The sequence below is a fragment of the Girardinichthys multiradiatus genome, chromosome Y, assembly GCF_021462225.1.
Source record: "Girardinichthys multiradiatus isolate DD_20200921_A chromosome Y, DD_fGirMul_XY1, whole genome shotgun sequence".
Lineage (NCBI taxonomy): Eukaryota > Metazoa > Chordata > Actinopteri > Cyprinodontiformes > Goodeidae > Girardinichthys > Girardinichthys multiradiatus.
This window is the reverse complement of record NC_061818.1, coordinates 39939357-39953665: the sequence shown is the minus strand read 5'-3', so window position 1 is coordinate 39953665 and position 14309 is coordinate 39939357. Positions and strand designations below refer to the sequence as shown.

Here is a 14309-nt window from a genome sequence, read left to right as displayed (position 1 = left end):
GGACCAAGAGCAGACTTTTTGACAATCGTTGCTCCCACTGGACAAACATGACGGAGGCAGGATAGAGCAAAGACCCGGCAATGGAGGAAAACTACCATGGAAGTCCTTCATGCATGGGTTCGCCTGAGTGAATTCACACCCGGAAAAAAAGTGGGGGGACTAAGAGGGGAAATTAACTCTGGTCCGTTAAAAGCAACCAAATGTGGCAGGTGTTAATACACCCTGACAGTTTAACATCCCTCTGAGAGGCCATAGTGCTCATTCTAAAATCCCTGCAGCTCTTCTTCCGACCATGCTGGTCCAGGTCCCCATGAAGACCCACAGATCATCACTAAAATCCTCCATCTGTAGCACCGCTTTTTATGTTTCACCAGCAGGCTGTTGGGTTCCTCTGGGGTTCTTCAAAGATTCCATGAAGTTTCTTCTGGATGTTTCTGCAACCATGCAGAGTAAGTCAACAGGGCACACTGCAGCATTCCCCTCTGGGATTTGATTTTCCTCAGTGATTGAAGCACCTTCAGCTGAGAAGGAGAGGGTTCAGGCATCTCTGAGGGCAGTGGGTTAACTCTGAAGTGGTTCTGGTATCACTCAGGTACTTTGGGTATCTGAGGTCATTGGGTATCTCTTAAGGGTGTTCAGGCGGTTGGGAATCTCTAATAGACGTATTTCCGAAAAGGTTCAGGTATCTTTGAGGAGGGTTCAGGTATTTCTGAGGGTGTTTAGAGCAACTGAATAGAAATGAAATCTTATTGATGCTGTGTATGACTCAATTTGTTTCTTTGAGTTGATGAGGAAGAGGAAGTGGTTTGAACTTAGCAGGTTCACACCAAAAGCTAAAACACAGGGAGGAGCACTCACTCTGACAGATTTCTGCACACTCAAACTAAGTGTTTGGGTGTTTGTGGTTGCTGTGAGGAGTGAGGGTTCTGTCTAATAGAGAAGATCTCTGCCTGCAGCAGCAGAGGAAACTTAGAGCTGCAGAGTGAAGTTTTTCAGAAACAGGAGGAACTTCATCAGCCTGCTGCTTCTGGTGAGTCTCTGAGCAATTACACCTTTATCACTAACTGTCAAAGTGTATTATAAAAGTTCTGGTAAAGAACCACACCAACAAGGAGGTTCTGCTGGATTCTGTAATGTTGCAGATATTTAATTATGTAATGAAGTTAGAAGCAGTGACAACTGATGAGAATATTGCAGACAGAATAAATTTATTCTGCTGAAAGGTTACTGGAAGTTATGTAAGACGCTTACTGAAACAAGACGAACCCTGATTGAATTCTGTTAAAGGATCTTCCCTCACTAAGCTGGGTCAGATCCGTAACACTGGTCTTAAACTCAGATCAGCCTCCCACAAAGCTGAGTCTTTAAATAAAGTAGTTGAGCTGACACACCAAGCAGACGTCAGAGTGAATTAGTTTCTGAATGTGGTCAGATTAGTTTCTATTCTTCCTGAAACAGAAACAGATCTAACCAGTGATGGGCTAACACTGGTACCATAGCGGCCATCAACCCAAATAATCAGCTGGTTCTGCTAGTTATCACCGCTCTCAGACTGGAAACCCACCTGATGGACAGAACAGACTCAGTCTAGCCTTCTGGCAATCAATGATCCGTGTTTGCAACTGGGTTTAGTGGTCTCTTTCTCCCTGCAGGTTAAATCAGTAGACTTTTCTGGAACATCTATTCTGGGATCATGAAGGATCAAAACTTTAAGGACGAGGTGGCGAAAATTCTGGAGGAAGCTCCGAACGCCAGGAAAGGTCTGCGGGATAACTACGAAAACCTGCTGAATGTGGCTGATTACTGCTACAACACCTACACCCAGGTTGGTCCTGCTGCTGCTGCCATTCCAAAACATCTCACAACCACCAGCTGGAACCAACAAGCTGGAAGCACTACACATATACCTGCTCTTATACATACTCTCATACTATATTTGTTAGAAGCTTCATTTTTGCATGTTTTTTAGTTGAAACACATTCAAAACACAGCTTAAGGAGGTCATGGATCTCCTCATTGTTCAGTTCTGATACTGGAACTACTTTACACGTTTTCTTGTCCCCCCCAAAACATTTTGGAGTGACATGGAAGAATTGTTAACTCAAACTAATGTGTCTGTTTATTACGGACAATACAAACACATCGGCATAAACCAGAGGCCTTGTTTTTAAGCGTTATAGCAGACCGGCTAGCTTTCAACACCTGTCCATAAGAGGTGTTTCTCGTTTTAAAGAAGGGAAGAGAAAAAGAAAAGGCAAAGGATGGAAAAAGGAAATATGTCTATGTTAAAATTACATTCATTACATTTTTCATATGAACAGGTCTGCCCAGACGTAAGCCATCGCTTTAGGCCTCTCGTGAAAATGTTAATGTCTGTCTCTAGTTTTAGGTCGATGGGGAGAGAGTTCCAGGGTTTGGGTGCCTCAAAACAGAAACAAGACCGTCCAATGGATGCTTTGAATTTAGGAAATATACAGATTTGGGTGGTAGGTCTGAGACAGCTCTGACTTCTGGCGATGACGATTTATTTATTGAGGACAACCAAATTAACCTGTTAACTGACATTATTGTATTATTGGACAATCACTGCTGACAATCAGCTAGATTTTTAAAAACGCAGCCTAGCCTTTCATGATGAATTTCAGTTATATCGTAAATCTTAGAATATGTTTTTACAAAGTCTTCAAAGAAAAGCCAGTTTTTATCACATTATGTCAATATGTTATCATTACCACCCTAATATTTATAGCAATATTTAAGTTTTTTAAAAATAGTTATAGAAGTATTATCTTGTATGAACAATGTCTTAAGTGATTCTTTCCAGAGTTGATTTGACTATTGGATTTCTATTTGACTGTATGATGTATTTATTTATTTTTGATTCACACATCTCTTCATTTCCATCGTGTTTCTCTGAGCTAGGCTAATTGCTACCTAAGATTTCAACCGTTGGTTGGTTTGTTCCATTTGTTCCCAATCTTTGTGACAAACAAAGCTAACTCATTTGTTTTCAATTGTTCTCTTTGTTTCCTGTTTATGATCTAACATTTGCAAACTGTTCTCTTTGTTTTAAGTCATTGAGCTAAGTTGGGAGAACGGTTTTCTTTGTTTTCAATCTTTGTACAAAGCTCACCTTACTGTTCACTTTCTTTTTAGTCTTTGAGCTAAGCTAGGCTAATATACCTCTTGTTTTTCTAACAGTCAGGTGAAAACAGCATAAAGGCATTGGAGGAAACTAAAAACTTCACCACCCAATCATTGGCCAGTGTTGCATATCAGATCAGCACTCTGGCTAACAGTGTCCTGAGTCTGCTTGATGCTCAGACCAATCAGCTTCGACAGATGGAGTCCTCCATAAATGTGATTGGTCAGGTGAATATGAACTTCTCAGTTAAAACGCTTTATTTTTTACAGCAGATTAATTCAAAATAAAAGTCTTAAGGTGCTGATGGAACATTTCTTATGTAAACATTTTGTATGATTTCTAAAAAATATGGCCTGGTAAATTTGTTACCTGGAGATATGATTACAAATTAACGACATTTTGAAAAGTTATTCAGTGTTTTAAACATTGACAGAAAAAAATGTATATTTTTTGGAGATCCTGTGAAATATTCTCACTGAGCTCATCAGCAGCAGATTTCTGGTCCTCGGGTTGTACTGATTGAGGTTGGAATGAGGTTCAGAGTCCTCCCAGTCATGAGGCTGTTTCCAGGGAGAGCTGGAGTAACCAGGGTCTGAATGGATAGATGGATGAATGGAGCTTCTGTTTGCTGCTTCCTCATTGTTTTCTAATCTGCTCAAAGCTCTGCTGTGATTTAAGGAGCTGTCCAGAAGCATCCATGATCCAGTCCAGGATCACATGGAATCTGTTTGTGAATGATGGTGCTGTAGAGAGTTCAGTGAATGAATGTTTTTTCTCAAATCTTCATTTATATCTAAACATTTTATGCTTATTTTCCTGAATTGTTTGAACTGCACCTCCCATATAAGTTAATCTCTTACTCAGAAAGTGAAGAAATATCTTCAGGATATCTTCACAGCAATGGTCTAACTGCCGGCTTTTCCTCAGACTGTAGAGATGCATAAAGAGAAAGTTTCTCGGAGGGAGATTGGCACCTTCACGGCGGTCAGACGAGTTCCTCGCAACCATAAGATCATTCCTCCAACTGGCGCACAGCCCCGCCCACCGTACAGCCGCCGACCAATCAACTACCAGCAGCTGGACGAACTGGGCCATGGCATAAAGGTAACACACACCTTCATGGTATAATGAGCTTCCACTGAAAAACAGAGGCCTATTGAATGTGTTTGAGTGTTAAATTAAATTATTTAAATTGTTTAAGTTATTAAGAACAAATTCTTATAACTCTGAGGAGCTTCAGCAGCTCTTTCAGAGGAGGTGAGCTTAAACATTTAATTCTAATCGTTTCATCTATATAACTACCGAACAGGAGGGTGGGTCCAGTTTAGGGTTGTTGATGGCAGCATTTAAACAAACAGTCAGCTGAAAGCAGAACTGAAGCATCGAGATCTGTGAACGTCAAACTAACAGGAAGCCTCGTCTGCACAGAACCAAAAAAGCAGAAATGATGCTGAAGAAAAAGTTCCCTGTTCAAACTTCACAGAAAATTAGTAATCTGATTAGATTTATCTTCTTCTTTTTTTATGGAGTTAAATTTGTCTCAATATTATTCAATCAAACAAAAAACTAATCTCAATCAAAAAATATTAAGTTGTGATCAAAACTTTCAAAGTTGTAACGATTTTTTTTTTTTATGGAATATTTTATTTTGGGGAGAAAAAAAATTGTTTGATAAAACTTTTTTTGATTAAAATGACTCATTTTTTCTCACAAAGAGAAAAAAGTTATCTGCAAAACATAAACTTTTATTTGCGTATGTCAAAAATATTTGGTTACGAGTCTCGCTCTCTTGGTTTTGACGCTCTCTGTTTTTGGTTGAACTCAACGAATTTTGAGTTCTGGAAACATGAACATCCTGGGCGGGGCCTAAAGACGAACGCTGTAAGACGTTTCCCTATTGGTTAGCGCTGACTAAAGCAGCAGACTCTGATCCCTCCACCTCTGAACTTCTGGTCGAACTGCAGGGCTTGCAGCGTCGCTTCAGTGAGGAGACATCAACTCTACAGAAGAAAACTGAGCCGACAGTCAGAAATACGCGGTGACGTCAGCCGACACCAGCTCTCTCTTAAAGATTAGCGTCACGCATACAAGGTGCTTTACGGTAATGGAGCAGAAAGGAGCCGATCCTGGCAACGGTTGAGAAAATAAGAGGAAAACAGAAAAATAATCTACAGAACATTTATATTAATTACATTTTTACAACTTTCACATTCATGTTTTATGTAAAAGAATAAATATTTAATATTTTACTGTACAGTTTTGGAGAAATATCTTATCAAAATACCTCAAAATGCTCAACCATTATATGCATTTGTCCCACTTTCAGGACAACACAATCTCTTCAGATTATATCAGAGGGTCATCTACGCTATAACCAGAATTAGTATTTCATAATTGTACTGTGAAGTTTTGGAGAAATACACAACTACCCCAAGTGTAGTATAAAACAGAGTCCATGTCGGGCAGATGGCATCCCATAATCCTGTGTGTTGTCCTCACAACCCGTGATACTTCCTTCCTCTCCTGTGCAGTTCCCTCACCACACTGTCCTCCTGAGACACAGAGTGCTTTCCACCGTGGCCTGTAGACATCTGTAAGCAGCTGAGGAGATGAAGAAGAGCTGTTGTTGTACCTTCTTCAACAGGTGAGGGGCGTTTCCAGTCCAGGAGAGGTCAGAGGAGATCTGGATGCTCTTGAACTTTAACCTGTCCAGACCACTTCCCAAGAACTCATCGACCTCACCAAAAAGAAGCGTTTGTGGTACTTTGTTGGGGTAGTTGTGTATTTCTCCAGAAACCTACAGTGAAATTATGAAATACTAATTCTGGTTATAATATAGATGACCCTCTAATATAATCTGAAGAGATTGTGTTGTTACCTCTCATGGTTTTGGATAAATAAATTCCTGAAAGTGGGACAAATGCATATAATGGTTGAGCATTTTGAGGTATTTTGACAAGATATTTCTCCAAAACTGTACAGTAAAATATTAAATATTTATTCTTTTACATAAAACATGAATGTTAAAGTTGTAAAAATGTAATTAATATAAATGTTCTGTAGGTTACTTTTCTGTTTTCCTCTTATATTCTCAACCGTTGCCAGGATCGGCGTCCTTTCTGCTCCATTACCGTAAAGCACCATGTATGCGTGACGCTAATCTTTAAGAGAGAGCTGGTGTCAGCTGACGTCACCGCGTATTTCTGACTGTCGGCTCAGTTTTCTTCTGTACAGTTGATGTCTCCTCACTGAAGCGACGCTGCAAGCCCTGCAGTTCGACCAGAAGTTCAGAGATGCGGGGGATCAGAGTCTGTGGCTTTAGTCAGCGCTAACCAATAGGGAAACGTCTTACATCGTTCGTCTTTAGGCCCCGCCCAGGATGTTCATGTTTCCAGAACTCAAAATTCGTTGAGTTCAACCAAAAACAGAGAGCGTCAAAACCAAGAGAGCGAGACTCGTAACCAAATATTTTTGACATGCATAAATAAAAGTTTATGTTTTGCAAATAACTTTTTTCTCTTCATGAAAAAAATGAGTCATTTTAATCAAAAAAACTTTTATCAAACAATTTTTTTTCTCCCCAAAATAAAATATTCCATTTAAAAAAAAAATCGTTACAACTTTGATAGTTTTGATCACAACTTAATATTTTTTGATTGAGATTAGTTTTTTGTTTGATTGAATAATATTGAGACAAATTTAACTCCATATTTTTTGAAAATTAACAAACAGCATCGAACTGCTCAGCAACAAAACAGAACTAGCTAAAACATCTCATTAAATATCCAGTTCTCATCTCAGTTTTATTCCTGTGATCCAAAACTGCCTGGAAAACTGATCCAAAAAGAAGTCAGGCGTGAAATATTCTCTCAATCAGATGAACAGCATTTGAAAGACCTGACCCAGAAATCAGTTGGACTTTGGCTGCTTAGCATGATTTCTAAACTCAAGGGATGAACCAGTCTTATATTAACTCAGACTCAGACTTGGATCTCCAGGCTCTCGGGTGCCAGCAGGCTGTCACAGAGGCTTGGTCATGCCTTGTTCTAAGCTGCATTATGGCATATTCAGATAAAAGTACACCTCACTAACCTCAACAGTTCAGATATGGCGTTAAAATCTATCCAAAGCGATCAGATCTGAATTTCCTGCTTCACATGCTTATACCTACAGGCAACACTACCAGCAATAATACCACTATACTTTTGAATAATCACAAATACGTTAAGTCATCTGCATTAGTTATACTATTATTTTTGAACCATTTATCTTAAACTAAAATCTTTATTTAATTTTGTGTCTCACCAGACATGATGTGACAGAGGTAAAGAAGAATAAATACATGAGCTCCGTTTCGACACTAAACTTTTTAACACATAAATTATTCAGTCTGGAAAATGAACCTCCTAATATCCTCTGATCATCCTAATCTGACTTGTGAGATTTCACACCTGGATAGACACGAATCACTCAGGATGGATGCCAGTGCATGTGCATTATCTGCTGTAGGATGATAACTCTCTCAGATCCTGGGTCATGTCTCTGCTCAGTGGATCATCTCTCAGGTCTTCGGTCAAGTCTTTCAGAGAGAATTTATAGGATGGGGAGTTTTTTAGGACTGACATTCCTTCTTGGCATCCAGTTTGGTTCAAATAGATTAAATATTCCCATTGGACATCATGGTCTCATCAGCAACTGGACTGGACTGAGTAAAAAGCAGCCAGTGTCCAAAGAACCAGCAGAAAGCCTGGATAGCTGTTGATCCAGAGCACTTTAACAGAGTCCAGAAAGTCTGCATTGTAGGAATGAAATTTGAAGGAATGAGGCCTGAATCAGAAGTCATTAACCGGGTTATAAAATAAAACTCTACAAATAATAGTGTTATAAGCAGCTCTGGGTCAATTTACCCCTTCAACAATTCTAACCCCCAGTTGGTCCCTTCCTATGTCCACCTTGAACCTGTAAACAAACCAGTCATCCCCATGTACCTAAACAATGGTTTCTTTTTAATTTATTTTCAGGATTCATGGAGATAAATCATGTTTAAATCCCATATTTGACAGAATTTGACCTCTGATCAAACCAATATAACTCTCGGTGACCTCCTGGTTCATATTATTTATCAGAGTCATATGATCACATTTCCTTGCAACAGACAATAAGCAAAATACTGAACATTTATTTAAATATATTTTTATTTATGAAAGTGTGTAGAAAACACCCGCCTGGTAGGTAATTGGTGAACGGTGAGTCCAGAGGTTGACTGCTCCATTTTGTACATGAAAAGGTTCGGTATGAAACAACCAAAACTGCAAAGGTAAAATTGACCAGCAGCCAGAGCACTTTATTTAAAACCTGAAGCATTTCTTCATCATGGTTTCCATCTTCTTGATGACACACAGTGTTTATCCCTCTGTTGTTTGTGCTTTGTGTTGAGGTCCTCAGAGAGATGCTGAAATTCAAAGATGGATTGGTTCTCACTGCAGGTCACAGCAAATAGCGACAAAGCTCTTTAAACAAAATTTCCCACACTACAACAAGGCCTACACACACACACAGAGACACACAAATCCACGTTTTACTATCTTTATGAGGAATTCCATTCCTTTTCCTTGATTTCTTGGGCCTAACCCTGACCCTAACATAGTCCTAAACCTAACCCCTGTCCCATAAATGGAATTTGGAAAAGTGAGGACCAGGAAAATGTCCTCACTTTACAATAAGAAAGCTAAAAATGGTTCTCACTCAGTAGCAAGTACAAGAGCACACGCACACACACATGATTATGTGTCTCTCTGAGGACACTTACACACACCCTGCTTTGTCAGTTCACCAACACAGACAGTGACCCTGACTAATTTAGCAGAAAATCACACTTAGACAGCCCTGTTACCACCAACATCCACCTACACCCTGTCACTGTGATGTCTTCAGGGTTTCAGGTCTGAATGTGCTGCTGGACCTCACAGAGACAGCAGGACACACATATACACACCCTGAGCCCAGAGGTCTTTGTTGGCTGTGGGAAAATGTTTGGAGAGACTAATTAGAGCGGCTGAAAGCTGAGGGGCTTCATTCATGCTCACTCTGCTCTGTGTTTGCCCCCCTCTTCCCTGCAGGTCTCTGGGAAACAGACGGAGAAAACGGGAACGATCCGGAAACATGGAGCCTCCATCAGGTTTGGTTCTCCTCTGCCAGGCTTCTGTTTGCAGCAGCTTCTTGTTTTCACAGCAGAGACTCACACAGGAAGTCTGCCTGTGGTTTCATGTGTGTCTGTTTCAGGTCCAACAAAGCTCTGGAGCCAGTTCAATGCCCAGTGGCGCCCCCTGCTGGAGGGTAAGAGCCAGGTTCATGTCTCAGGCTGATTAAAGCTGCAGGGGAATGAGGTGTGCAGAGCTGAGCGCCTCCTGTTCACAGTTAAAGATAATAGTTTTGCTTGATTACTCATTTAGAATTAAAACTTCTTACTCTATAAAATACAGATGTAAATTTATTCCTCTCTTTTAGAAATAATAATAACCAAAAGTTCCTTATTAGAACCATAATTAAATTCTGCAAACTCTTCAGAAAAAAATGATATTTCTCATCTTCTGGAAATAAAGCTGACATTTCTTTAAATATAACAAACCTCCTGAAAATGAAGAGCATTAACTCATTTCCATTTTCTTTGACTCAGTTATTACTACATTTAATCTACATTAAAGTCCTTTCAGTATTTGAATTATTGGTGAGGAGATCCATCTGTTTGAGATTATGTATTATTTGGATAAACTGAGAAGAACATCTGCACATATCCTTAACAAATAAAGGAATTATATTTCCTCATTCCATGTCATGATGAGAAAACCGTCTGATTATCAAAGTTGGTATCAAGGTTTTCCAACAGTCCCAGCCTCTTCAGTTTTAGATTTCTCCTCAGAGGAGCACAGATCTGATCAGGGTTTCTGGACACCAGTCAGGAAACATAATCACCTGTTTACCCCAAACATGACATCATAAATATGACCAGATCTGCTTCCTGCCTCACAGGTCCAGCTTTGGAAGACCTGTAGCTCCGCCCACCATCCCCACCAATTGGCAGGCTCCACCTGAGTGCGACATCATCACCAATTTGCTGGATGAAGCTCCGCCTCCTCCTCCTCTTCCAGCAGAGGAGTCGTTGCGTCAGAGTGGTGAGGTCATCTCAGGCCTGCCCCCTCCTCCTCCTCCTCCTCCTGATTCATCAGGACTGATGGTGGCTCCAACAGCTCCACCTCCTCCACCAGCCTTATCAGGGGCTGTGATCAATCAAAGTGCTCCTCCTCCTCCTCCACCACCTCCTCCTCCTTCTTCTTCAGGGACTGTGATCAACCATGGCGCTCCAGCTCCTCCTCCAATCCCATGCCTTAGTCTAGAAACAGGTGATGACATCTTAGTGTTTCCATGATAATCTGAAACGTCGTGCAAAGCACTTTTGCTGATTGCTGTATGATGTATTACTGGAAATATAAGCAAAATATACTCTCAAGGAAAAATCTGAAATATATTAGGCTGTGGAACATTTTATCTAAACCTGACTTTATTAAACTGGACCAGTTAAAGTCAAAGTTTATCCTTGGTCTTTATCTTCTGTTTTGTGAAACACCTCTGTAAGTGAGGTTAGTGTTGTTCAGTTTAACATTAATCAGTTAAATCTAGTCAAACCACTAAAACGTAGCCTTGCAACATTTAGATAGAGTTTAGTTTTTATTTCTTAAAATAAAAAAAACAAAGAATAACAGAGATTTGCTTAAATAAATCTCTATGATTTATTAAATCAGCTGATTCAGTAAACACGGTATCTTTGTTATGATTCTGCTGATCAAGTGAATGATCTAAGCACCTTCATCTGAGCTGAGCTCATCTTCGTCAGGTGATTTGTGTATTAATGATGACCTGAACTTTGTGGACTAATCATAGAAAGGTCCTGTTAAAGTTCCAAGGGTTGGTTAGTGTGTAGCATCACAATGACATCTAACAGCCTAACGTCTTTCCTCAGTGGTGGAGGAGAACAGCCTCCCACCACCTTCTCCTCCTCCTCCTTCTGATGATAATGGCTTCCCACCATTACCCAATGACAACTCAGAGCTGCTGGCCCCGCCTCCACCATCTCCACCCTCCCAGGAAGCAGACGGTAATGTCTCTTTTTAGTTGTATCAATTTGGTGGCCTCTATCAATAGTAACCAGGCATGAAATGTGCAGAGGGAGAAGGGGGAAGACATGCAGCAAATGGTCTAAGGTGGGGAATAAAACCCAGGACGGCTGCTTCAAGATCCGATCGCCTCTGCAAATGGGGTCCTGTTAGCTGTTCCACCAAAAGCCGCCACAGTTTTTAAATTTTTAGGAACGTTTTTATGTAAACATCCATTGAACAACTTCAGACTGAAATATCTGATCATTATTTATTAACTAGCTGTATCCAGAAAGCAGGGGATGCTGAAGAGCCGCATCTGAAACTGTCATGCCGGTTTTCAACACATTTTCTCAAACAAGCAAAGCTGACTTTTGTGCTCAGTGGATCCAAACCTTTTTCATCCTATATACTGCACCATCTTCTGGAACAATCAGTTCAATTTTCCTATAAAATCTGGAGCCAACATTAAAAATTGTACATTTATGCAGCAACATCAGTACAGTTGGACCTAACGTCCCCTAAGGATTCTTATAAATAACGGTGAAAAGAATACAGACTGGTTAATCTGTGTTTCAGTTTGGATTATGGTCCCATAAACCACACCAATCACATGACACACTCACCACTACTTAACATGCTTTGCACCTGCTGAAATGTTCGTCAACCAAAGCCAGCACAGAAACAAGAATTTTAAATCTTCAGTGTGTTAAACTAACAAAAATGTATCAGATGGTCAGACAGGCTTCAGTCAGTTTCCTCATTCTTCACTTCTTTCTGTTTCTGATTCTTCTCTGCTGCTTGTTTGCAGTTTTTACTTCCTCTGTGATGTTTTTCAGTGACCCCCACATCTAGGAGTTGCCACCGCCGGCGCTCGCCTCCAACCACTCGCTCTGTCTCTCTGAGGGTCCGCTCAGGCCCCGCCTCCCGCTGCCGATATACTCGCTCCCTCTTCTTGCCTGCTGTCCAGTCATGTAAGCTGCTGCAGGTGCTGTCGTCCAATAAAAACTAAGGAGAGATTGAAGATTAAAGATAGATCAGTGAATAGTTTTAGGATCTTCTGTTTGTTTGGAAAGAACACAGCAATACTTTTCAATGGTGTTGGATTATATTTCAGGGGTTCCTGAAGTTTGAGAACTTCATGAGGACATTTTAGGAGAGCTTACTCTGGTCCTTCAAGTGACCAGTGTTGTGGACCTCCCAGGAACCCATACCAAGGATATTAGGTGTTTATGAATAATCCGAAAGTTCAAATGTCAGTGAACAGTTCAGAATGTTCAGAAGTTTATTAACAGCCCTGAATCATCAGATGTTGCTGAATATTTTCAGAATATTGATAGTTAGGTCTGTGTCAGACCAGATGTTGACTCCTTGTTCTCACTCAACTTCTCTCTGTCTGTCAGTCATGATCCCCCCTCCTCCACCATACCCTCCCCCCAATGCCCCCCAGGACCCCTCCATCTCTTCCTCTTCCTCCTTCACCCTGCTCTCTCGCTCTTCCTCCTCCTCCCCCCGGCTTTGCTTACCTGCTCGTCTCGAACACCTGGGTAAGAACACAGTTGTGGTACTGCTGTAGATGTAGTACAGCTAACTGTAGAAGAGTAATTTGTAGAAGTCATCTTTAAGTAAAAATGCAGTAGTAGTACTACCTAGCTACGCAGCACAGTACTGCTCAGATTGGTTAGTCACAGTTCCTGTATTCTCATAGATCTTCAGATCTTAGCCCTGCCCCCTCCTCTTCCATTGGATGATGTTGGAGGTTTTGATGACATCATACCACCCCTCCCTCCTCCAGTGGACTATGACACCAGTACACCCCCTGACTACCTGGAGAAAGGTACCGCCACCACCAGCCCTCCTACAATACTAAAATGTGTTAGAATATAATGTTTTTGACTTCCTCTCTTTGTCCAGTGGTGGCGCTGTACTGTTACAAGGTCTCGAAGCCCGATGACCTCCAACTCAATGAGGGGGACATCATCTACATGACACGTCGCCATGCCGACGGCTGGTGTGAGGGTGTCTGTAATGGCCGGGAGGGCTTCTTCCCACAGAACTACGTCCAGTCATGCAACTAGATGAAGCCCCTATGCCTTTGTGTTACTATGGAGATGCTTATTTTTCCATCTATTTTACTGATTATGTTTTTATTTCAGCTTTAAACATGTAGACTGCAGTGATTAACACCTGTCTGTCTGACTGTAAAAAAATAAAGTTTCACTGGAAAGCAAAGGGGACTCTGTCTGTTTGTATTCAAACCATCGGAGGGCGCTGTTTCCTCTCTTTTCTGACAGAAAAACAGTCAAAGAAAAAACAGAATTTTCTCTGTTTGTCTGAAACCATGAAAGTTAAACGATCTGGACTCAGTTACAGTTGCAGAAAGCCCACACTAATGTCTGATAAATATATCCTACTAAGTAATCTCTATGAAATACTGCCCCCTGTAGGCCATTCATGGAAACTGCAGCTGAAATGGTGGTGCTTTGATTGGACACCAAGCTTGTGTAAGATGTTCAATCAGGAGAAGTGTTCAGTGAGTTCCTTCGTGCCAGCAGCTGTTTGACTTTTGTTTTTGACTTTCTGGTTTTCACCACAAAGACTCACATTTGTTCCTGAGAGGTGACTTAATCTGTTCCTTTGAATTCTCCATACGTTCTAGTGAGCTGCATACACTGATGCTTTTCATTTCATCACAGTCAGGGGAGTTTTACACTTTTTTGATTTTCTTTGTTTGGGTTTCCTGTGTTGGTTTCCGTCCTACAGCAGCTGCGGCCTGGAAGGTAACAGTCACTGTTGACTCATCAGCATTAATTCACTTCCTTCAACTGAGCAATGTGAGCCTGGAAGACCAGACGGAGCTGGTGTTGATGTCACAATGGACAAGATTGTTATTCCAACTTTTATCATATTCAAACACATTAGGTTCATGGTCTCAGGTTTCTATTTGCTTCTATTTAATCTCTGGAGAAGAAGATTTTCTGACAAACTAGAAAATGAAAGGAACCAAACCTAAA

General features: G+C 40.8%; 1 protein-coding gene across 4 annotated transcripts; it reads left to right on the top strand.

Annotated features, from left to right (window-relative positions):
• The first annotated feature begins 880 nt into the window (after nt 1-880).
• Nucleotides 881-13527, top strand: LOC124863778 (abl interactor 1-like). Of its 4 annotated transcripts, none has more exons than XM_047358259.1 (10): nt 881-1030; nt 1653-1825; nt 3202-3372; nt 4073-4249; nt 9265-9323; nt 9428-9481; nt 10175-10545; nt 11163-11297; nt 13004-13132; nt 13210-13527. In XM_047358259.1, the coding sequence occupies exons 2-10, from the start codon at nt 1694-1696 to the stop codon at nt 13371-13373; spliced, it is 1392 nt and encodes a 463-aa protein (XP_047214215.1). In that variant the 5' UTR covers nt 881-1030; nt 1653-1693; the 3' UTR covers nt 13374-13527. The 4 variants fall into 4 exon arrangements, with proteins under 4 accessions (XP_047214215.1, XP_047214217.1, XP_047214216.1 ...); XM_047358261.1 differs by lacking the exons at nt 13004-13132; nt 13210-13527 and adding exons at nt 12135-12269; nt 12413-12821; XM_047358260.1 differs by lacking the exons at nt 13004-13132; nt 13210-13527 and adding exons at nt 12135-12283; nt 12413-12821.
• The last annotated feature ends 782 nt before the right edge of the window (nt 13528-14309 follow it).

Bases quoted from the DNA above. Each gene is read 5' to 3' on its own strand.
- LOC124863778 (XM_047358259.1), top strand. From the start codon at position 1,694: ATGAAGGATCAAAACTTTAAGGACGAGGTGGCGAAAATTCTGGAGGAA. The intron at 4,250-9,264 runs GTAACACACACC...TCTTCCCTGCAG, and splicing joins AACTGGGCCATGGCATAAAG to GTCTCTGGGAAACAGACGGA. The intron at 11,298-13,003 runs GTAATGTCTCTT...GTATTCTCATAG, and splicing joins ACCCTCCCAGGAAGCAGACG to ATCTTCAGATCTTAGCCCTG.